The sequence below is a fragment of the Triturus cristatus genome, chromosome 7 (genome assembly GCF_964204655.1).
Source record: "Triturus cristatus chromosome 7, aTriCri1.1, whole genome shotgun sequence".
Taxonomy (NCBI): domain Eukaryota; kingdom Metazoa; phylum Chordata; class Amphibia; order Caudata; family Salamandridae; genus Triturus; species Triturus cristatus.
Genome location: NC_140590.1, coordinates 1,574,259,427 through 1,574,285,377, shown reverse-complemented (window position 1 = coordinate 1,574,285,377; position 25,951 = coordinate 1,574,259,427). Strand labels below are relative to the sequence as shown.

Here is a 25,951-nt window from a genome sequence, read left to right as displayed (position 1 = left end):
CTCATTTATAGCCTTAGAGGGAGTGAGAATGGGAGTTTTAGGACGCATTTTCTGGACACCAGAAGAGGACAAGAACGATTATAATTGTTTCAAAGTTTTCCGTGCCATTATTGAAAGGGCTGTGGAAGTACCTGTTCTTATATAATGTGGTTCGCATGGGATTTAAAGTAGTTTAACTTGTTTAATTAGTGTTTAGGAATAGGAGTTATTTTGTTCAAAATGATTGCTTCGACAAAGTGATATCTGGGATACTATTGTTTTGAATTCTGTAGGTTGTGTGATGTAATTTTCTTAATGCAGGAGTTATGCGATCAAACTGCTTCTGTGTGGGAATCTAAGTAAACCTTGAAGGAGTTTTATCATGTTTTGTTGTAAAGATGAGATATGTGGTATCTTGGCCAGTCTATTTTCTCTTTTGTTTCATGTATTATTGTCTTCCAATTGGGCATTTGTTTGATATCAGATTTAATTTAAATGAGGACTCAAACGTCTATAGATTCAAGTTGTGTTGTGGCTGGGAATGCAAGATGTTTCTGTGAGCATCATTAATAAATCCCATACCTCCATCAGTACACTGATCTTGCCAGTTGTATCGTATAGAAAAGCTTTTTGTAATTATTACTGCAGGGAATGTTTTCATTTGGTGTAGAGGATCCCACAGGCTTTCGTTTACCTACTTGTTACTGATCAAGAGTAATTTTGCATGGTTTTTCAAAAAGCTTATAAAAACAGAAAAATTATGAATGGAATGCTTGTGTTAGTCTTAGCGACTAGTAATTACTTGGTGGTGGAAGGGGTCACATTCTGTCGCATTGTTTATTGCCTACTGTGCTGCTCAAGACAACAACCATCCATATGGAAATACGATTTGATTCTGCTCCAACAGGAGCAGTCTAGTCGTGAACTGCAATGTCTCTTCCAGATGGGAATACAAGTAACGCTATACCAGATTGGGTCTTGCTTTAGCTCTACAGTGGCACAGTAAGCACAGAACCTATGAAAGGGCATGTATATTTCACCTGGGCATCTCAATTGGGAAAACAATAAAGCAATGGTTGCAGTGCCTTAGGTGAAATAGTTCAGCAGTTCTGTAGATCTAGGGCTCACAGTCATACATAATATAATAGTTATTGGGAGCTATACTAATCACATCTTTGGATACCCATTCCTGGTTATGGATCCTAGAGTTCAAGCGAGAACAATGGTGGATTGTTTGGGCCATGTCTGGTGTTCAGTTTGTTCAATAGGAATGCTTTCAGGCCAGATTTGAGCAGAACGGTGGTCACTGGGTTTTAAGCTTTCACAATTTTATGTAGATAATGAGGTTATTGTAATGTGGAAGTTCATAAATATAAAACACGTTGTTTGATGGTTGAGAGGTTTAGATTGGGAAGTTTCTGAAGATACAAGCTTTATTTTATGAAATGGAGTGATTTGGGTGAAATAAACTCTGATCTCTCTGTCTCTCTCACTCACTCACTCTCACTCACTCACTCACTCACTCACTCACTCACTCACTCACTCACTCACTCACTCACTCACTCACTCACTCACTCACTCACTCACTCACTCACTCACTCACTCACTCACTCACTCACTCACTCACTCACTCACTCACTCACTCACTCACTCACTCACTCACTCACTCACTCACTCACTCACTCACTCACTCACTCACTCTCTTTCTTTCTTTCTTTCTTTCTTTCTTTCTTTCTTTCTTTCTTTCCTTCTTTCTTTCTTTCTTTCTTTCTTTTTAATTAAAATTGACACTAGGACAACTATTGTTTATTTGGGACATTGCCATTGGTGGCAGGCCTGACAGAAAAACTAAGAACAAATGTACACCTTTTAGGTCAAGCGCTTCCAGCACAAAGCTGCTTATTAAAGTTTTCATCTTATTACGGCCTCAAAACATGCACCCCAAGGGGACGTCAGTACTGGAAAAAAAACATGATGGTTGCAAACCACAATGGCTTGCGCAAGTCTTTCTTGAGTAACTACCATCGGATGGACCCGTTAATCTCATCTGTACTGCCCTCATCCTGAGCAACATGCAGGCAGCAGAGCACCTTGAAATCCACAAGAATACAGCCTGTAGCTTGCTCCCACTTAAAACATTTGTGGTCCATTTCAGTGTCTTAATTTAGAAGATCACCCCCACTTGTCCAAAGTTGCCATGCCACCCCAATTATCATCCTCTGTTGAAAGGGTGATTTTTCTTCTAGGTGTTCATTATTGGCACTTTACAAACAAAGGCATTTCATAATTTTAGAATTACATTTTAGGGCACTGAGAGCACCAGTTTGTTTCTTTGCCCTGGACACAGCTGTGGTTGACCAATTTTTATTACATTTAAACTATTTCACTCACTTCTACTGCTTCCTCTCCATACTAGTGATTTTTTAAAAAACTTAAATGTTTTATCTAAGTAACTCTGCTTCATAATATTTTGTCTTTGTATTGTATACTTTTTATTTCAGGAATCCGTTTTGGCATACCACAGAAGAGAATACGTTTTTTTTTATTTCATACTTTTCATGATCCACAATTTGGTAAAGCATCTAAGTCTATTAATTAATGCATGCAACATCCATGTTCAATTTTATGCCTATACCAGTTTGTGTTTCGCGAGATTACCTTTCTTCATCAGGTGATAGTATTTAATGTATCAGCTCAATTGAAACCGAAACAAAGAGGTGAAAAACAATGATGACTTATTGTATCTGTAGAACTGCACATCTTTCTAAATGCAGCCACCTCACCTTTTGATTTGCCCCAGGCAGCCGTATTTGATCCAGAAACGTATCCAGCAGTTGCTTCTGCCTCCAGAAGTGACGGTGCAGATCTGTATTTAGTCACCACCCCTGCATGTTGATGTCAGTTCATTAAATTCCAAATGGATCCAGTGCTCTGCTCCCTAACTTTTGTCAGACTCTTACCGACCTCCAAAGCGATTTTGCTGACCATCTTCTAATAGTATATCTCCAGAAAACTGCCGGCATCAAGCAGTGCTGCGCCTGCAGGAAGTAGTTGTCGGTCATGGAGCTGCATGACATATGTTTTTGGTGTCTTGAATCCAAGCAGGATTCCAAGCCATGCCTCAGATGCTCCCAGAATTTTTCATAGACTGGATCGCTAAGCAAATGGTCCTTTCTGGGAAGGGTTTCCTCTTAAACTCTGTTAACCCTTGACTTGTCTTCATTCTGGTGGTGGCCTGTACCAACTCCATTAAGAAGGACGCAGCTTCTCCGGATTGCATATGCAACCTACCTTGGTTGAATCCTCATTTGGGGCCTCAGCGTCTTCAGATGGATGCCCGTCCCCATGGATTATCAAGTCAAAGACGGGACCTTGCTGGTCTTCGGTTCTGTCATTTGGGTTACAGAACCACATACTGTGGCGATTACATGCCCTTCGTTTTGCCCTGGTTTACCAAAACTCTGATCAATTAATTACCCTAAGAGGTATATGTTCTTGTGAACTGCATTATCGGCTTCTTTAATTTATTATGCTCAGTTATATCCTCTTGTTGTCCTGCCAATGATCCTTTAATGTGGGATAGATCGAAACACTATCAATACTTTTATCCCCTCTGGATCACGGAATATGCACTTGCTGTTGGTTTTACATTCTGAGCTCTTACTCCCGGTTTTGTTTTTATTGTGATCACTTCTTTGTATTGCCCGCAAAATAGATTGAGCGCCATGTGTTCTCACTACTTTGAGTATTGTACAAACAATTTATAACTGGTTTAATGATACCTACTAGGACAAAGTGCTTGTTTGTAGTTGATACCCATGTCCTGCTGGGTCTACTGGTTGCTCCTGTTATGATACTCCATTATTCTTTTAGTACTTTTCATTTGGAAAATCAGACTTTCTTAATAAAGTAAAAAAAAAACTTACTGTTTCAGATGATGGAAGCAATTAAGGGAACAATGACCGAAATCTATAATGATCTTTCCAAAACTACCACGGGAAGTACGATAGCAGAGGTGAGAATTTCATTTTTGTGTCTGTTTTTATTTATGTGGTGCACATTGCAAAATACATTTTCTCTAGGTGCCGTAAGGGAAGGAAAATAGCAAATAACTAAACAAAAAGACAGATACAAAAAAAACTAAAACGGAAGGGAGAGGGCAGAGTTTTCATAACTGATGCTATCCAAATAGGATAATATATTGATGACTCAAAATGTATTTGTGATAACTGTTCTGAAATCAGAATTAGCAAAATAATATTTGCCTAGAAATGCTTTTTTGATAATTAAATGCAGTACAATCTACTTTCAATCAATTGATTGGTCTTCATATTGAATGATATTTTATCAAAGAGACTGATGTTTGGTTTTATCAAGTACCATGTGCACCACTTTCTTGATTAAAGTGCATGCTGTGTAGAGCGTTCGTTCATTTTCCAAGGAGCTCATATACTGTTGCTTTTTAGGTCTTTCCTACAGACCACTTTCTAGTGATAGCTCATGTCATCACACAAAACATATACTCACATAGATAGAGGCTATTGAACTTCCCCTTTCAGCCATTTGCTACTGTGGTTAAGCTCTGTGTAAGCTTCGAATGAGAAGGTTATCCATCAGCATTGGTATTTTCCCAGGCAGGTCAGAAATGTGCATATGAACTAAAAATAAAACCAAAATGACTGATAGTGCAACACATGCATGGTTAGGTCTCTGATATTTTTGTCTGCTCGTACCTTAGCATATTGTCTGTGATATGTTTTTAGGCTTCTGCCTGATGGATGTTGAAGTGTATTGACTTAAAACGATGTTAAGACTGAGCAGTGCAAAAGTGATGGCTGAAGCAACCGGAACCCACTCATATTTATTTGGGCGCATCCTGACGTTTTTAGCTTTTTTTATGTAATTAGTGGCCAGATGTACGATGGGATTTTGCATGCACAAATGGGTTTACGACCCGTTTGCGTATGCAAAATCCCAGTGGGCCATGTACAAACACTATTTTGCAAGTTGCAAAATATGCGACTCGCAAAATAGTGTTAGCGACTCGCAATTAGGAAGGGGCGTTCCAAGGGTGTCCCTTCCTAATTGCGACTCGCAGCCCCATGTATGAATGTTTTGCGACCGAACACTCGCAATTTAACGCCCTCTTCAAAAGGGTGGTAATGCAGTCGCAAATGGGAAGGGGTCCCCAGAGGACCCCTTCCCCTTTGCAAATGCAGGGGAAAATATTTTTGGGGGGCAGGCAGTGGTCCCAGGGACCACTACCTGCCCTTTTAAAAAATTAAACGAAAACGTTATTTATTTCTTTAAAGCATCTTGTTTTCCTTTAAGTAAAACGGGCTGCATTTTTTTAAAAAAACTGCTTTATTTAAAAGCAGTCCTAGACATGGAGGTCTGCTGAGCCCAGCAGGTCACCATACCTGGGAGGGCCTGGCATTCTCAATGGGGGTCTTGAATTGCGAGAGCCTCATTAATATTAATGAGGCATTCAATTTGCGACCCCATTGGGAATCGCAAACAGTGTCTCAGACACTGTTGTACATTGGAAATTGCGACTCACTATCGAGCGCAAATTGCGACTCGCAATCTCCAATGGTCGTACATCTGGCCCTAGGTGTGGAGCAATAATAAGTCTTTCACTTGCACACAAGGGACTGTGAGGCCAAACTGTTAAGCCTCATATGCTTTAAATAGGAATACATGCCACCTCAGATGCTTTTCTGTCTTGTCCTGCACTTGTCCTCTAGGTCGTGAATTGGAGAAGCCATGGGTAGCAAATGTTACTCCAGGCAATTAACAGTTACTACACGCGATCTCGGGAAAACTTCAAGCTGGTGGCAGGTAGAAAATACCCTTTCCGTAGTTCTGCTTTTTGCCCTTTTACTGCTCCCTCCTCATCACCCAGGTGCCAGTAGGGGATTATTTAGGTGCAGGGGCAACAGGTGGGGAAAATGGCCTACCCTGTGTTGTTCTCAACCATCAAAAGGTGCATGATATTAATTGTGTTGCAACTTGATCAATCAGTTTCCATATTTATCCTGATGTAGCTTTAAGATATCACAAGATGAGTGGCTTTGCTGCAAAGTAGATCGAAAAACACGCAGTCTCATTCCATTAAAAATGGAAGTAGAAACAACATTATAATACTTAATGTTTTTCAGTTTTTTTGTTTGTATCTTTTGAAAAGCGTCATATCAGCATTTTAACTACATCATAAGGTTTGTGTTGTCAGCATTCAGCCCGCAAGGTAACTCATTTTGGTGGTAGATTTTGCATTTTAGATTCAGATATGTTCCCACTTTGGTTCATTGTAAAGACCTATGAATTTATATCACAAAAGACAACAATGTATTCATGAAAGATAATTTAATAAGGGCTATAGATTGGATGTTGCACGCTGAAGGAGGTTCCCACTCTCCCTGATGGGCCGTGAATCATTATACAAAACGATTGCACCAAAATTCCTGTATATGATGCTCAAATACTCCGTTTGTAATCCAAGATGCCGTCTTCAAGAAAGTTGATAGTGGGACAAGATCACTTTTGTGGAGCGGTAGTGCACACAGGATTGTAATGACAATACTGTCCCGAGGTCTGTTTGAGGGGGGAATTGCCTTACCAGACCACAATTATATTATTGGGCGTCCCTGTTATTAGTGATCAATGAATGGGCATTTTCCTCACAGCAGGAGCCCTTGGTTCATACTGAAAAGTGAGCAGAGGATCCCAAGTGGATAACTAAGGGCGCTATATGGTTGGAAATCTTCAAGAGTGGGACCTTCACTGATTACCACAGTGATTAAAATTTGGCAAGCAGCTAATCATAAGATAGGCTAGGACGGGAGAGTCACTTTGGTGACCTGCTTCTGGGATTCCAGTGTATGTAGAGATTTGCCCAAACTAGAAGGTTCCAGGAACTGGGACCTCCTGGGAATTTCTAAAGTAGCAGATAAATGGGGTGCACCTGGGATCTTACTATTGGATGACATACAAACACAATTTGAGTTTGCTGAAACTCAAAGATTTAAATGCCTACAGGTTAAACACACTGACCAAATAGAAGGACAAATTCCAAGAAGTGCAGGAAGAATTGCCACTGGAATATATAGAGTGTTGGGAGCTACCCTTCATAGATACTACATTTTGCTAATATACAGGACACTTCATAATAGTTTAAGGCTGCTTGATCCTTTCAGAAGTAAATGGGAAAATCATAGCTGGATATTGGAAGAGGAAGACTGGGGGGACTCATATAGGTACCCATATGAGGTTACAATCATGTCTAAGTTTCGACTGCTGCAGATCCGGATATTGCATTATGCGTACCTCTCAAGGACCTAACTACTGAAAATGGTGGAGGCCTGAAAATCTGAGATACCTTAGAGGGTGCAATCAGACAGGTACACTAGTCCATAGTCTGTGGAGCTGTACATATATGCAACACCTCTGGGTAAGGTTGGTCATCTATTCACAGACGTGATCAATGAGGTACTAGAATTACACATATACACGATACTGGGGATATGGTAGTACATAGAGCTACCTAAATAGACTGAAATGTTCTGTAATGTGTCACTGATGGTGACAAGAAGAGACATCATTTATGTTCTGGGGGAACCAGCCTTTATCCTTGCCAGATCCGTAGGCCACAAAATGGTCTGATGCATCCAGGCTGAAGAAACAGTGCATAAGGCACGGGACTGTCCATGGAAATGTATTCAAATTTGGTGCTCTTGGAGAGACTCTAGAGTAATCAGTGAAGAAGAAAACAACGCATGTGAAACTGGCTATAAACACTGCAGGAGCTATATCTTGGTGGCATGGTGAGGGAAGCGGGAGAGGAGTTAGTGGGAAATCTAGGTGCAAAATAGTGCGATCAAAGAATAAAACGCTCTGTTCAAATGCCTTCTGTGATGTCATACTGTACTGTTGATGTAACAGCGCAAATCTACCTGAGGGGGGACACGTCTTTTGAAAAACCAGTAAAAATATACAATAAAATGTTAGTGCATTGTGAGTTAAAATTCCCCATGTAACTTAGCCAAATGATGCTAGTCAATGCTCCAAATACTTCTGATTTGTTGTAGAGTAGCATTTTCTGCTGGGAGAGATGTTAATGAGATTTTATTATTGGCCTTTCTTTTGGAAGAGGTAGTATGCACATCAGTGGGTGTCAATAGTGATTATGCCTTAAATTTTGTATCGTAGTTAAAACTAATATATTGTGAACTGAATGCTGATGACAGTTTATTTTGCATAGAGACTGCCTTTTCATGTGCGAACTAATTGAGCCAGTTTTAAACAAGTGACTTAGATTTTGCAGCGTGAATCTTTCTGGATTCACTATGCTGTGCATTATTCCGCGATCTTGTGGTTGGGTCCGGATTCGTAGTCTTTTCTTTGTTTTTTTTTTTTTTTTTTTGTAGCCCAGGTGGGCGTCGACGTCCACCATTTGGTGCACCTCCCGTGACGTCGTCGTGCTTCCTGCGGAAGTCCCACCTTTGGGGCGCCATCTTCAGATTCTTTTTTCCGCCGTTGGGTCTGGATCGTCATCGGGAAGCTCCAGAAATTCACTCGGAGGAAGAAGGAAGAAAAGCGAGTTTCATCGATAGAATCAAGAGAAGACATCAGGAATAGAACAGATTTCATCAGGAGCGCGAAGAAAGAGGACCAGCGAGCTTTTTTCTTCGACAGCCTTGGAGAATGCACGCTCAGAGACCCTGAGCGAAATGGACAAGACGCCATTCAAGTTCTGCCCAAACTGCCACCACAAGTTCGCGCAGAAAGACCAGCATCCGGTCTGCAACCTCTGCCTACCGGTGGATCACCAGAGTATCGACTGCAACGCCTGCTCAGCCTTCGCGCCGAAGACACTCAGGGTGAGAGAGAGGCAGAGAAGAGCCAACGCCAACATGGATGGCAAAGGGAAACCCCCGACACTCTACGAGCTGGGCCTCGACACGGACGACGAGGACAACGTCGCCGAGACAGCCGAAAACTTCACGGTCGTAGAGACCGACAAGAAAAAAGAAGACGAGGTAAGAGAATCGTCGAGCGCAAATCAAAAAACACCTCGAAAACACGAGGGTGACTCGAGAAAAACTGAGTCAAGGTCCACGAAGGGAGCCCCGGCGCCGAAAACTTCGACGTCCAAAGGGGGAACTTCGGACAAAAGGCCCAGCGGATCCTTACAAAAGGACTCCCTGGTGCAGAAAGATGCCGAAAGGCAAGGGTCGTCTAAATCATCCCATGAAACGGGCCGATCGACGCAGAAAGAACGTTCGACGTCGACGCAAGTTTCATCGAAAAGACCCGCGGTCGACGCCGAAAGCATCTCCGAAATGGAGAAAAAGAAGAGGCGGCTCGAGGCCGAAATGGAGAACATCCTTCAAAGGAAGAAGGAGTTCGACGCCAGGATGAAGGAATTCAAGATTCCAACGGTTTCATCGGCGGACGTCGTCGAGGTGAAGTACTGGGTATTTCAGTCCCAGCGGTGCAGGGGCACACACCCTATGACTTCTGGGTTTCACCCTGTTCCGGACCTACAGAAACACAGAGTCTTCTGGGTGAAGTCAAAGAATCGTTTATTGGCTGCAGACCAATGACAGGTATCCTAGAAGTACAACAGCGTGTATGTTCTCAGGAGACTGCTGAAAATCATAGGAACGGACTTCTCCTTAAGTACAAAATATCATGCTCCAGGCACACATTCCTTGGTTTACGATATGGTCATATAAAGGTATACATTACAAACGAAAAAGCAGAGTCATGATGACCATCCCACATTCCAGTTCGGCCAGCCCACAATGATTTACACAGTAAGGTTCAGATCCCATGTTTGATGTAAAGAGACCCCCCAATAAACATGAGCATCTCCTGTTTTGGGAAACAAGTCATAAAGCAGGAACAAGCAGGTGTGGAAGAGATTAGCCGGGGGATTGTGTAGAATGAAAGGGTTTTATGACGGGTCAAACCCTGATGCTAATCACAGGTGGACGGAGGAAGGGGAGCTCGTGAGACCGGTTTGACCCGGGGCAGCAGAGCCAGCTGCCCAGGTCACAGAGAAGTCAGAGGGAAAGCCCATGTACTGTGAGGCCCGTATTTACTCCATTATAGCCTATGTGAGGGCAATGACAAGATGGCCACTGCTTCCAAAATGGAACCCGCGTAGTGAAGCTGAATAACGTGTACACAGTGCATTCATAGCTAGAACGGTATATAAAGCACTCGTACATGCCGCATTTACCATTTGCGGTTCGCTAATACCAACATAGACAGGGGTAGGGCCCTGTCCCCTACGCGGTCCCGAATATTAAAGTACGACAGACCCTCCTTTTGCCCTTACATAGGCAATCACTATACTCATCTTAATCCGAGTCTAGGTCAATGTTCACGAAGTCATGGAGATGTTGCTGTAGCATCATCCTGTTACTTAGCTCGTCCCTCGATACAGGTTTCCTTACACATAAGGTAGCACAGAGGCCACATATCGCGGGAGCACACTGTATGCACAGACAGAACAGGAAAAGAATGGCTAAGATCATTCCAATGACCATCAGAACTTTCCAACCCCAGGCAGATATCAATTCCCAGAACCACCCCATCAGTGACCAATCTCCCTTATCCACGTGTATGGCTTCAGATATTTTATGGAGTTTGGAGATGGCTTGATACACTGTTGGAGCATTATCTGGTATGAAAATGCAGCAACTGGATTGGATGACCTTGCATACCCCACCGCGGTCTGCAAGAATAACGTCTAGAACCATGCGGTTCTGCAGAGTCATAAGGCGATCCGCTTGGAGCTCAGCTGTCAGATTACTAAGGGCACCAGCCGTTACATTGACAGTGGATTCAACCACACGAGTCAGCTGTCTCAGGTTCCTACTATTGACCATAGGTCCCCAAAACGGCAGGAAACCCAAGAAGAAGTCTCCTGCTTCCTGACCGGCAGTATCCTCCTTACTAATCACACCTCTCACAACTCTGGTCTTGTGATAGTCAGAGGCAGCAGTAAATGTCGGCGGTAGCAAGTTCGCAATATAACATGTGCCCGAGAAATCAGGGGGCAACCATGTATATGCTCGGTCATGACAGATGAAATATGTGCCCTTGGCAGCTAGAAACGCAGGGGAAAACTGTGACGGGAAAGTGTACGTTTCAGTACAGTCACTTCTTCCCAGTTGAGCCCTAGGATTCTGACCATTACCCTGTAAGCAGAACCGACCCATGTGGGGTACGACCCAGATTGGAGATGAGATTTTTCGCTGTCTTTCACCCAGACTAATACTATACCCAGTCGCGTTCCATCCTACATAAGGTCTCAACTCTTCTTTGGGAATAGAGGAGTATGCATTAATATCTCTACTCATATCGGCAACTCCTTTCATCAAAGCCTTATTATTGGTTATAGGTCTGATGGAACGCGGTTGGCGAGGGGAGTATGTATCTAGAGCATAGAGAAACATGGTTTGGAATGCCCATGACGATCCATTGTAACTGTACGGTAGCACCAGGTAGGGAATACCTTTGTTAATGGTATGTGGCATTAACCCACAGACCCAGCAATTGGTCGTATTCATTACCAGTTGGTGCTGGTGCAAGAGTTGGATGAACGAGTTATTTACGAACTCTGATCGTCTGGTCTGTTCGTGCTCAGGCAAAGGGTGAAAAGAGTGAGAGGAGGCAGTAGAAAGAGATATAGGCTGTTGAGTGGGTGCAATGGGCTTTTGAGCGGAGAAAAACACAAATCCTACAATAAACATCATGATACTACACAGTGTAAAAAAGCACAAAAAGACAAAACATTTACTTTTTACAATTCTACACATCCTTGCGTTAAAGGTCATTTCCTCAATCGGTCTCTCCATCTTAAAAAACTCCATCCTCTACTCGGGCCGCTCGCGGCGGATGAGTTTCTTCTGCTAAGGAGTACGCCTGTCAGTCCAGGGAAACGCCCTAGACTAACCAGAACCGTCGACCTAGCGTCTTCGGCCTGTACCCCAAAGTCTTGGCACCGCGACCCTGCGGCAGAACCCGGATGGTGGTTCGAAAAACAAAAATCAAGAAAGTCCTTCAGATGGGAGAGCAAAAATGTCAAAAGGGAAATAATGAGGAAATCTTTATTTGTCCATGGGCCTAGGTCTCAAATTATAACGGAGACGGCCAGGTGCTGTTTGGTCTTGAAACAAAAGTTCAGGCTCAGTGGTGTCCAATCGACTCGATGGTGGCACAGCTTCCTGCAGAATATTGTCACTCTCTTGGTCTGAAACTGTGTCTCTTAAGCGTGCGTCACTGAATGGTACAAAACGAGGTACAATGTTTGTCTCTGAGTCGGCGATACCCTCCTTGACCCACTGGTCCCAGAGGCAAGGGGACTACTTTGCAGTGAGTACCATGAATCCAGTGCTTCTTCCCTTTCACTCGCACTGCTGATCTTGTCGAAAGAAGAACAAGATGAGGGCCGATCCAGCGAGGCTCGTCATTGCTCTTGCGCTGGAAGTTCCGGACCAGGACCCACGAGCCAGGGTTGATAGGGTGTCCAGGAGGTTCAGAGGCCTGGGGAAGAGTATCATGTACCTGTTGGTGCAAAACACGCAGTTTAACAGTCAAATCATACAGGTAATCGAGCAGTACTGGATGCTCAATCTCACTGAACTTCGTAGGTCTCGGTACACCCCATACGTTGGCGGGACGGCCAAAAACGACCTCGTAAGGACTAAGTCCCACTCGTGAGTGTATGGTCATTCTAGTAGACAAGAGTGCTAAAGGCAGAGCGTCAGGCCATTTAAGACCGGTGCTCGCCTGGATTTTGGCCAGCTTGAGTTTTAAGGCTCCATTGTAGCGTTCTACTAATCCAGCTGATTGGGGGTGATTTGCAGCGTGGAACTTCTGCTTTATCCCTAGCCCTTCACATACATTCTTCATCACTTTACCCACAAACTCACTTCCGTTATCACACCACACCATTCTTGGCATCCCAAACCTAGGAAAAAACTCCTTCACAAGGGCTTTGGCTGTGGATAGGGCAGTGTTATCTTTCAGAGGATAAGCCTCAATCCATTTTGAGAAAGCACAAACAACCACCAGTACATATTTCAGGTTGTTGCATCTTTCCATGTGAATAAAGTCCAGCTGCAAAACTTCGAATGGACATGATGGGGGTGCAAAGTGACCAGCCGGAGTTGGGGTTCCCCTACCAGGGTTGTACTTCAAGCATACTATGCAATTCTTGACCACATTCTCTGCACACTTGGGAATCCCAGCATTCTGCCATACTGGAGCCAACAACTTGCATATACCTTTCGTACTGATATGTGCCATTCCATGTGCCATAGTAACCACTGGAAGCACATATGCATCAGGCAACAACCATCGCCTATGTTCTGTCAGATCAGTCCAACAACCATTCTCATCCAACTTACCCATACTTTCTCTCCACTTGCTTAACTCTTCCTCTGTGGCTTCAGCCTGAAGCGACTTCACACTCTCTATTGTGTTCTCACACATTCCAACATCATTAACCCATCTTGCGGGACCTGCAACATACATTCTAGTCTTCACATTCTGTGCCGTTTCCCTCGCGGTCTCATCAGCAAACGCATTCCCACGTCCAACATCATCTGTGACTTTCCTGTGCGCACTGCATTTCATGATCGCAACTTGCAACGGTAAGGTCAGTGACTCAAGAAGATCATTCACCAACTTGCCATTCTGAATTTTAGCTCCATGCGACGTCAGGAACCCACGCTCCTTCCACAAACGCCCAAAATTATGAGCCACGCCAAAGGCGTACTGGCTATCTGTGTATATGTTCACTCTCATTCCTTCAGACAACACACATGCTCTCGTGAGGGCGATTAATTCTGCTGCTTGGGCCGAATTATGTGGCACTCGTGCAGTTTCCACGACCGTGTGTAGAGTTGTGATAGCATATGCAGCAGTCGTGTCACCATTAGGGAGCTTGAAACAGGACCCATCTACCCATAAAGAGCCATCACACTCAGTCAGGGGAGTATCTTTGAGATCTACTCTCCCTTTCGTCTCTTCTTCTGTTCTGAACAGACAGTCATGTTGCTCAATCTCATTTGAGTCTGCTGGAATTGGCAACAATGTAGCTGGATTCAGCGTATTACATCTTTTTATGTGTATGTGATTAGCTAACAGTGTAAGTTCGTAGCCCGATAATCGTGCACTAGTCAAGTGTTGTGTCTTAGTTCTATTTAATAATGTATCTACAGCGTGTGGAACCATGACAATCAATGTGTTGTCCATTACCAAACCAGCCGATTGTCGGATGGACATCGCTGCAGCAGCTGTCGCTCTCAGACAGCTTGGCAATGCCCTCGCTACAGGGTCCAAGGTAGATGAAAAATATGCGCATGGGCGCGGTCTGTCGCCTAAAGGCTGTGTTAACACTGACAACGCACATCCATCTTTCTCGTGAACATACAATGTAAAAGGCTTACTGTAGTCAGGAGTACCCAACACAGGTGCTGAACATAACGCATTACGCAATTCCACAAAACTTTTCTGGCACTCTTCAGACCATGGGATAGGATTCGGCGTGTCTTTGCATGTTAAGGCTAACAAAGGCTTTGCCAATAAAGAAAAACTAGGGATCCAATGCCTACAGTATGAAGTGATGCCCAAGAAAGCACGCACTTCTCTCTGTGTCTTTGGCACACTCAACTGTGCAATGGCTTGAATCCTTTCTGGGGTCAGTCTCCTTCCCTCCTTCGATAAGAGATGACCTAAGTAGGTCACTTCTTGTCGACAATATTGCAGCTTAGAGAGAGACACTTTGTGATGGAATGCGGATAAATGGCGCAACAGTGACAATGTGGCTTCTTTACAGATCTTCTCAGTATCCGCGGCGATCAGTAAATCGTCCACGTACTGAATCAGGATAGCGCCACTAGGTAAAACAAGTGCATCAAGCTGGGCTTTCAAAGCCTGACTGTATATGGATGGACTCTCACAGTAGCCCTGGGGAGCGCGTTTGAAGCGGAAGCTTCGGCCTCCCAGACTAAACCCAAAAATATCTCTACTCTCTTCTGCAATTGGGATACTAAAGAAAGCATTCTTTAAATCGATCACCGAAAACCATTCAGCAGAGGCTGGAATCATCGTTAACAAAGCAGTTATATCGGGGACAACCGGAAACTGTGGCACAACAATCTTATTAACCTCTCTAAGATCAATCACAAACCTGTAAACAGGTGGCTGTGAAGGATCCGTTCGTTTTAAGACAGGTAAGATCGGACTATTACAAACGTTGCCTCTTGTCTCTTCAATCACACCCTTATGAATCAAGTCGCTGACAATGTCTAACAATGCTTTCTGCCCTTCATTAGAGATCTTGTACTGGGGAATACGTGGCAGTCTGACATTAGCCTTTAAAGTCACCACATATGGCGGTATCTCCAAGAGGCCCACGTCATTGGGACCAGTAGCCCAAAGGGCATCCGGAAGGGATGACAATTCAGGTGGCATCGTGTTTTTAGACAAATACATTGGGGAAATCACTGTCCTACCTAATGTAAGTTGTACTCCCGAAGGAGAACAATACAGTGTAGCGTGTAATCTTTTCAACAAATCTAATCCCAGTAAATTCTCACCACAACCTGTCAGGATCAGGGGTGCTTTCAGCTTGCAAGGTCCAACAGAAAGTGACATGGGACTAGAAATCGGGTTCCTAACTGGGGCGCCAGAAAAACCTACTGAAACATTTATATCGCCAGACAAAGGTGCGCCAGGGAGTTTTGAATGCATGATTGAACTCTTTGCAGCACCAGTGTCTAGCAGAAAAGGCTCCGTTACATTGGCTGTAGTCACCTCAACATACGGTCCACTCTGATCCACTGGCACTGAAACAACTCCCTCTCTCTGTCTATGGCTGTCCTAGTAATCATTATTCTCTGCATCACCGTCCTCTGCATAATAATCACTATTATAATACTGGGCCGTATTGCTAATCGCGTTAGCTTGCTGATCAAAGCTATTGATGGTACTTTGAAGCGGCAGAGGACGCGCGTTCTGGGGAACACTTCCACGCCCTCTACCTCTAGGAGCTTGCTGACCACCCCTACCTCTTGCGCCATACATATTACCGTTCCGCTGCATTAACTTAGGGCAACTATATTTAAAATGACCCTCCTCTTTACAGTATGAACATTGGTTGGGACCTACAGGGACACGTGGTTGGTAATACCCGTTCATTTGCTGATTGTTCTGAAACTGTTGGGGTTGGTGATAGACACCTTGGGGTTGCCTATAATTATTCTGACCTCCACGTGGCGGATAGGCCTGCTGTAAAAGGACCTTTGTCTTCAGTTCCTTCGTTTTCTTCTCCGTTCTATCTTTCTCGTCTTTATCTCTATTTTCATAATACTGTGCAGTAGCCAGTATTTGCGCTGAAGAAGAAACAGCCCAAGAACTTTCTTAATCTTTTAACTTTTTACACAGGTCAGGAAGTAAATTCTGCACAAACTTATCCACAAATAACCGTTGGCCACCCTCAGTACTCATATCTTGCCCACTGTGGTCAATAAACGTTTCTTCAAACCTAGTAAAGAAGTCTGACACTGTCTCATCTTTCTTCTGCTTGCATGCAGATAACTTGTCCCAATTTACGCGCATCGCAGGCATTAGTGTCTTCATATATGTGATGATTCTACCAGGGAGTTCAGCTACTAAAGGTTCTGGTTTCGCACCACCCGTTTGCCTAGCATCAGCAGCAACAATGTTGGCCCATGTATCCCCTAGTTCTGCATTGTGATCTACATTACGAATTGATCCCCATAGAGGCTGTGGAACAACATTGCCAAACAACATGTCTATATCGGCCAGATTCATAATGCATGACCCTGCCGTCTGTGACAACTCTTTATAATAACCTGCTGGGTTCTTACGGGGATCAGGTAAGGACTGCTTAAGCGCTAATACTTCAGAGCGCTTCCATGGAACATGCACCCAAACACGCTGGAAATGCGCTGCCACAGCGGGGTTACCACCGACAGCTGCAACCGCTTCCTTCCATACCGGGGGAACTTCTCTCATGGGGTATTGTCGCGCTTTTGCCTTTTTCCCCACAAGAACCTCTTGTTCAAACAATGACTGTTGGCAATCGTCATTCCTAAGTGACAATACAACCGCAACTGCTTTATCTACTTCGCGGTCCACAATTATACCAGTTCCAAAATCGAACCTCACTCTACACAATTCCTGCGGACTCGGATTTTTACCACTATCCTCCAATTCTTCACAGAGAATTTCGCACATTTTCTCGAACACATATCTCTGTTTAGGGGCATCCCATTGATGGAAAGTATTGACAACTGATTCCACATCATAAAGTGAAGGAAAAACGATCCATCTACGCGCCATGTGATCTATTACCTTTTTCTCATCGGGGTTAGGCAATTGGCTGCGCAGCTGCTTACGCTGTAAACCAGGAGTTGCACCAGATGACCCAAAGAGAGGAGACATTAATGTAGTAACCACATTAGCTAAGCGCTGTCGCGCCGAAGGAGAAGCTGAGACGAGAACAGGGGGAAAAACAGAGGGAAGAAAAGAGGATGTAGAAACAGGTACTGGAGTGATGGAAGGAAGAGTGTTAGGGGAGGCAGTTACTGGATTAGGCAAAGTCGCAGGAAATGCGGGGGCAGTTGGAAGCACCACTGGCGGCGCTTGAGAAGGCTGCGCTACAGGAATAGGAACTGGCTGCAAAGCAACTGGCGGTTGCGGCAAGGCTTGCAGTATATGCACTGGAGGTGGCATATTTACAAGCTGGGGAGGCGCCGTGGCAGTTTGAGCATACGGGGGTGGCGAACTCAACAAATGTGACATCAAGGGATCTTTCTCCTTTTCTTCTGACTCATCCTGCTTAGAATGTGGCAAAACTGGGCAACATTTGTCAATCCCTAACTTGCGCTGCCTGTGCAATTGCTCATTCATTTGCTCCTCTTCATTGTCTTTAAATTGTACAGCTGCTTGCATTACTGACATACCTCTCTCTCTTTTATTCTTTTTCGCTAACTTAATTTCCTTCTGTTTGGCTTCCTTTCGCCATAAGCGGAAAGAGTCAAACATCGCCGGCCGGGCTTTCTTCTTAAACAATTTAATTTCCAGATTATCTAAAATATCGGTATCGAAACTACCATTTTGGGGCCATTTTAGAACACCATCTTTCCTGGTGTAGTGGATCCACACTTCGTTATATGCAATGGGGCCTACGCCATGTTTCACATAGAGCTCATAAGTTGGAGTTCCAACCGGAGGAACCGGACATGATTCCTCGAGCTGGAAATCTTTTCCACAACCCAAACAGAATAATCTACCAAATAGTCCAGAACCAGGCATCTTCGCTCACTAGTCTAGATCCAAACGTCAAAGGATTATCGAATACGATATTCTCGTGAATACACGAATCCTCTGGCTTTGGGGTTTGCAAACACCAAATCACCAATTACCAAATCAAACCAAACGATCCCGAGGGATACCAAAACAAATGGGAGACGCTCCACTTATACTTAACTGAATATTGCTGATCGATGGCGTCACCAGAAGACTCTCTCGATTGTTTCGCTCTCTCAAACTCGTCAAGGGTCCAAAACAGGTCGATTAATCAGGGCAGCAGTCCTTCGTAGCCGTCGGGACGCGGAGAACCTCGCAGAAAAGACTTTCGGACCACGTCGACATGCAGGGGTCGATGAAGTGGCGGCCTTCCTCCGGAATTTCCACACGAAGCTCCTCACGAACCTCTGGCTTGGACTGGTACCGCTGAAATCGAGCCCCACGTTGGGCGCCAAACTGAAGTACTGGGTATTTCAGTCCCAGCGGTGCAGGGGCACACACCCTATGACTTCTGGGTTTCACCCTGTTCCGGACCTACAGAAACACAGAGTCTTCTGGGTGAAGTCAAAGAATCGTTTATTGGCTGCAGACCAATGACAGGTATCCTAGAAGTACAACAGCGTGTATGTTCTCAGGAGACTGCTGAAAATCATAGGAACGGACTTCTCCTTAAGTACAAAATATCATGCTCCAGGCACACATTCCTTGGTTTACGATATGGTCATATAAAGGTATACATTACAAACGAAAAAGCAGAGTCATGATGACCATCCCACATTCCAGTTCGGCCAGCCCACAATGATTTACACAGTAAGGTTCAGATCCCATGTTTGATGTAAAGAGACCCCCCAATAAACATGAGCATCTCCTGTTTTGGGAAACAAGTCATAAAGCAGGAACAAGCAGGTGTGGAAGAGATTAGCCGGGGGATTGTGTAGAATGAAAGGGTTTTATGACGGGTCAAACCCTGATGCTAATCACAGGTGGACGGAGGAAGGGGAGCTCGTGAGACCGGTTTGACCCGGGGCAGCAGAGCCAGCTGCCCAGGTCACAGAGAAGTCAGAGGGAAAGCCCATGTACTGTGAGGCCCGTATTTACTCCATTATAGCCTATGTGAGGGCAATGACAAGATGGCCACTGCTTCCAAAATGGAACCCGCGTAGTGAAGCTGAATAACGTGTACACAGTGCATTCATAGCTAGAACGGTATATAAAGCACTCGTACATGCCGCATTTACCATTTGCGGTTCGCTAATACCAACATAGACAGGGGTAGGGCCCTGTCCCCTACGCGGTCCCGAATATTAAAGTACGACAGAGGTCGAAGACGAGTTCGACGCCGAAGGGCTGACAAGGGATCTCGAAGAAGAAGAGGAGCCCTATTATGAGGGAGAAGCCGAGGAAGAAGACCAACAGTCGTTCTACGAATCGGCGGCATCTACCAGCAACGACGTCGAATGGCACGATCTCGACACCGAAAACCCGGAGGAGCCCGTGGACACGTACCCCTCGAGGCCTTCGCCACCCGACGACATCGGGGTGTACAATATGGTGGTGAAGAGCGCAGCAATGGCCTTCGGCGTCAAACTCGACGAAGAGAGGCCGAAAGCCGATTTTCTCGTCGAAACACTGCTCCCCATCCAGACTAGGAGTCAGTTCCTCCCCATGCTACAAAGCGTGATGAACCAGGGGAGAGAAGCCTTCAAGGAGCCTGCCACCTGCCGGTCGATCACGCCCAGGACCGAGAAGAAATATAAGCACTCCTCCCTGGACCCACCTTACATCAAGGGTAGCGTCACCGCAGACTCCATCATAGCCTCCACGGCCAGGAGAAGGGCCAACGTTCCAGCAACTTCGGGCCCACCTCCGGATAAAGAGAGCAGGAGGATCGACCTCACAGGCAGAAAGGTCGAGAGGAACGCCGCAATGCACTGGCGCATGGCGAATTCGAATGCACTCCTCAATAGACACCAATACCAACACTGGGATGAGATGGGGGAGCTAGTAAAGCACCTCCCCGAAGAATACCGCCAGAGAGCCTCTCACCTGGTAGATGAAGGCAAGAACATCGCCAACTCCTGTATAAAGACGGCGTTAGATGGGGCAGAGACTTCAGCAAGACTCATGGCCATAGGGGTCACAGAGAGGAGGCATGCATGGCTAAGAATCTCGGGATTCAAACCGGAAGTGCAGAACAACATCCTTGGCACCCCCTTCAACGGAGAGACACTGTTCGGAGCAACGGTGGACGAAAAGCTCACCCAGCTCAAGAAGGAAAACGAGACAGCGAGGTCCATGGGGGCCCTACAGCTGAGGGGAATGAGACGAGGAAATCCCTCGAGGAGACCCTACGGTAGGGGTGGAAGCCAACAGGGGACGTCGCACCAGGCGTTCCAACAAGGTCAGCAGGGCGAAGGTCACGGACAAAGTCAGCAGAAGCAAAGCTGGCAATATCAACCTCGGGGCCAGTCCTTTCGCGGGAGAGGGAACGGACGTGGCCAAAGGAGGAGAGGGGGCGATCAGCCCCCCTCGAAGTGACTCAGCACGCAAGAAGACGCCTACCCTCGTCAGGTCCCCAAGGGTGAGGCGCAAAAAAGTGTCATCAGGGGGAAGAGAAGATTCAAGAGCCTACGAGCATACGACACCAGTAGGCGGAAGGCTGAGGTTCTACCTTCAGGAGTGGCGGCGTATAACCACAGACAAGTGGATACGGAACATCGTGCAGTACGGATACTGCGTAGACTTGGAGAAAAGGCCTCCAAACAGGAAGCCGAAGGGAAGACAGAGATCGGCCCAAGAACTGGCAATACTCAGAGAAGAAACGCGGAAACTCCTACAAAAGGGAGCCATAGAGACAGTGCCGTTCAGGGAACGCAACAAAGGGGTCTACTCAAACTACTTCGTGGTTCCGAAGGTAGACGGGGACCTCAGACCCATACTGGACCTCCGTTACCTAAACAAGTTCGTCAGAACGCAAAGGTTCAAAATGACTTCACTGCAGGAGGTACTGCCACAGATAAGAGAAGGGGACTTCATGGTCACCGTGGACCTCAAGGATGCCTACCATCACATCCCAATAAACAGAAGGCACAAGGGCCTTCTAATATTCAACATCGAACAAGAACACTACCAGTTCACAACCCTGGCCTTCGGATTAAAATCAGCGCCAAGGGTCTTTACAAAATGCCTGTCGGCGGTAGCGGCACACCTACGAAAGCAGGGAATACACGTATACCCCTACTTGGACGACTGGCTGGTCAAGGCAAACTCACGCGAGAAGTGCGAGAGGCACGCAAAACGCGTAACAGACACCCTCACAAGTCTGGGATTTTCCATCCACTGGGGAAAATCATCGCTGGAACCGGAACAGGTAAAGATTTTCCTGGGGGCAAAGATCAACTCCCTCAACAGTACAGTAGTGCCCAGCGACAGGAGGACAGATGCTCTACTGAAGGAGACGCAGCTCTACCAGAAGGGGCGAGCTCTGACAGTGAGGGCGGTGAGCAAGATGATGGGGATGATGGCGTCCTGTATCCAGCTGGTGCCGAATGTACGCCTGCACATGAGACCATTCCAGCAATGGCTGCAACAGCAATGGTCACAAGCAAACGGAAGTTGGGAGGATCTAGTGGTTGTTACGCACGCAGTGCAGGAGGAGATAACTTGGTGGAACAGAGACAACATAACAACGGGGAGAAGCCTGACGCCACCAAGCCCAACAGTGACCATTACCACGGACGCATCGCAGAAGGGATGGGGAGCGCACATGGACAACCTCAGAGTGAGGGGTCTATGGGCTCCAGCAGACGCGGTCCGCCACATCAACTACCTCGAGTTGAAAACGATACTGCTAGCCCTGAAGGCATTCCAGAGACACCTGTTCGGCCAGAGGGTGTTGGTACAGACAGACAACACCACGGCGATGTTCTACATCAACAAACAAGGGGGGACACAGTCGTTTCCACTCTCATCCCTAGCTCAGGAGATTTGGAGATGGGCCATACCTCTCAAGATAGATCTACTGGCAATTCACCTACCAGGGAAGGACAATGTGGAGGCAGACTGGCTGAGCAGGCAGACCTCAGCATCGCACGAGTGGGAGCTCAATGGCCAGGAAACGGAGAAAATCTTCCGGAGATGGGGGACTCCCACAATAGACCTATTTGCAACACGCCACAATGCAAAATGCCAAAGCTTCGCGTCCAGGCAACCAGACCAGCAATCCAAGGGAAATGCCCTATGGATAAGCTGGTGGAGGACATTTGCCTACGCCTTTCCACCGATACCCCTGTTGCACAGAGTGCTCGACAAGTGCAGAACCAGCAACATGACTCTGATCCTGGTGGCTCCACAGTGGGCGAGGCAGACATGGTTCTCACAGATTCAAGAAATGGCGCAAGGCAATCCGTACAGGTTCGAGAGGAGAAAAGACCTGCTCTCAATGCAAAACGGGGAGGTCCTGCACCCAGAGCCAGAGACCCTCAACCTAGCAGCATGGCTCCTGAAGACCTAGAGTTCGCACACCTAAGGTTACCTCAGAGCACTATGCGAGTGCTACGGGAGGCAAGGAAACCTACTACAAGAAAGTGCTACAGCGCAAAGTGGAAGAGATTCACGGTGTGGTGCAGGAAAAAGGGCCTGCAAAACAGAATGACAGACTCAACTGTGCTGAGGTACCTCACACACCTTCTAAAGAGTAACCTCTGCTCGAGCTCCCTAAGGGTACACCTAGCAGCGATCGTTGCCTACACCAGAGGTGAGAAGGGTGGAAGTTTCTTCACCTCGCAGGTGGTGAAGAGATTCATGGAGGGAGCCAAAAGAATGGCACCCCCGAAAAGGTTGCCGCCGCCGGCATGGAATTTAAACGTGGTTCTGACGGAGCTCATGAAGGCGCCGTTTGAACCCATTCACAAGGCCACTCTACAAATGTTGACGATGAAAACTGCCTTTCTAGTGGCCATAACCTCACTACGCAGGGTGAGCGAGCTTCAAGCACTAACGCTACAGGAGCCCTACATTCAAATTCACAAAGACAGGGTAGTCCTGAGGACGGACCCACACTTCATGCCCAAGGTAGTGTCGGCGTTCCACATGAATCAGAGTATCCAGATACCGAGTTTCTTCCAAAACCCGACTACAAACGCAGAAAAGGCCCTGCACACCCTCGATGCCAGAAGAGCGGTGATGCACTACATTGAAAGAACCAAGGAACTCAGGAAGTCGAAGCAGCTGTTTGTGTCCTTTGCTACTAGCTTCATGGGTAGACCAGTGACCAAGGGCACCATCGCTAGGTGGATTGCCCTCACTATTCAATTCTGTCAAACAGGCTGGACAGGAGCTAACGGAGGGGCCCCAAGCTCACTCCACAAGGAAGAAGGGGGCCACAGTTGCCTTCCTGGCAAACACGCCCATCCAAGACATTTGTCTCGCAGCAACTTGGGCATCTGTGCACACGTTCACAAAGCACTACTGCGTGGACATTCAAATGAATAAGGAAGCACAGGTCGGACAGAAGGTGCTACAACACATTTTCAACGACCAGCGATCATCTTCCACCCAGCCACCACAAAAATAGGAAAACCGCTACAAAGTCTATGCACAGCATAGTGAATCCAGAAAGATTCACGCTGCAAAACGGAAAGTTTCTTACCGGTCGGTGTAGTTTTGCAGCTTGAAGATCTTTCTGGATTCACTAGCGAACCCACCCACCTCCGCCAGGAAGATGAGGCTGGAGGAAGAGGGGGTGAAATGGATAGGATCAAAGAGGTGGAAACGTACAGAAATATGGACGAAAGGATTAATCAATCGCCTAGGGTTAAAAAAAAAAAAAAAAAAAAAACAGGGAAAAAAGAACCCGAAGATGGCGCCCCAAAGGTGGGACTTCCGCAGGAAGCACGACGACGTCACGGGAGGTGCACCAAATGGTGGACGTCGACGCCCACCTGGGCTACAAAAAAAAAAAAAAGACTACGAATCCGGACCCAACCACAAGATCGCGGAATAATGCACAGCATAGTGAATCCAGAAAGATCTTCAAGCTGCAAAACTACACCGACGGGTAAGAAACTTTCCGTTTTAATGGTAGTCCATCCATAAGCAACATTGTTGAAAAGTTGTTTTGCACTGTTTCCTCTCTTTGTTTAGAATGCAAGTACATCATGTTACGGTCTTTATCTACCATTTGCACATGTAGGATTGTGGGTTGCGTGTCTTGGGTTCTCCAAAAATGATGCCCTAAGCCATTTGCCTACTGAACTGTGTTGCTGCCATTAAAATACTCTTCAGCTCCCTCAACAATTAGGTTGTTTCAGATTTTGGGCCCATTGATAGGTTACGTTCTTAAATCTCCAAGTTGAAAGTGTTACTGGTAGGCATTTTCCTGTCTAAGCTGTCATGGTCCCAGAGGCTCAGACCTGGAGGTCTGGTCTGAATCACAGTTCTCTGCTTGCCTTTTCAACACTCAGGGGCTTTTTATGTCTTCCTGTACTGTTGATCCATCGTGCTTGTATTGCTACTTGCCAAACTTGTTCCCCTTCCTCCTTCGGAGAGAGGAGTGGTTTGCATCATGGGTCCGTAGGATTTTGCTGTCCTTGGGTGGATTGTGCATTTGCCGGCTCTCCTCTTGTGATGGCGACTTCTGATGGTGATCTGTGTTATTAAGTTAAATCTTTAAAGAGTTTGTAAACTTTCCAAAATGGTGGAGGCCCATCTGAAAAAATAACCTGGGGAGCATCATTCCTGCGAAGGGCTGCAGGCCTAACTAAGTAATTTGGTGAGTAGAAGGTACCACAATGAAAAGACACCGACCATTCCAAGTTGCTGACTATTGTCTCTCTCCCTACTTCCACTCTACCAATTTGGAGGGAAATGCTCATGGAAAACAGCTCCTTTGAGGTGCTGTTCGAGGTAACTGTGCCTTCTAAAGGGTCCATCCGCCAGGACGTCACCAATAATGGTTTAACCCACTTTAAACTCTTTGGGAGCCTCATTAACCCTACTGTTAATGGAGGCTACGCAGCAACGATATGGAAAGGAAGTTAATAGCATCTCCACAGTAAAGTACCTGCTTTAGTTATGCGCCATCAAGGAAAACATCCCCACCCTGCCAACTAGATTGGCTACTCTCCCTTTTCCAAATGCTCAGGAGGCTATGCCAGTGTTATTGATTCCTCTACATGGGCAGAGTGTAATGGACATTGTGATTGAGAATTTAAATGAAGGATATTTGGAGGCGGTGGAACCACAACAGAGAGGAAAGGGGTAAGCCAATTTTAATTCTTCAGCAGCTCTCATTGGTGCAGCCTCCGGAGAGAACATCATGCCATACAAGCCATTTGAGCCATACTCTGCCCCCCTCCATTCTGGAAAAGGAGGTTATATATTTTTCCTCAGCCCTGTCTACATCACCAAACTCTGCCCACAACCCTATACAAGAACTGCCACCTCAAATTGCACCTAAATAGAGAGCACCCCCCGGTAACCTGGGTAAATCATAGGAGTAATATTCCTTTTCTACTGCTACGTGACAATTACACTAGCTTGACTAGTTGGATATGACCGCAGGGTGAGCGGTTGAAAGTACAGCGCAGAGCTAAGATACTGTTGACCAAAGCCA

General features: G+C 45.9%; 1 protein-coding gene across 8 annotated transcripts in view; it reads left to right on the top strand.

The window, feature by feature from the left end:
• Positions 1 to 25,951, top strand: part of ZMYND8 (zinc finger MYND-type containing 8) — a 420,239-nt gene that overhangs the window by 293,293 nt on the left and 100,995 nt on the right. For all 8 annotated transcript variants that reach the window (XR_014966854.1, XR_014966853.1, XR_014966852.1 and 5 more), the window contains one exon: positions 3,914 to 3,994. Coding sequence is in view for 5 of the 8 variants with exons in the window: in XM_085619413.1 (XP_085475539.1) it covers positions 3,914 to 3,994 (81 nt within the window). In the remaining 3 variants the exon portion in view is untranslated. The remainder of the gene's footprint in view (positions 1 to 3,913; positions 3,995 to 25,951) is intronic.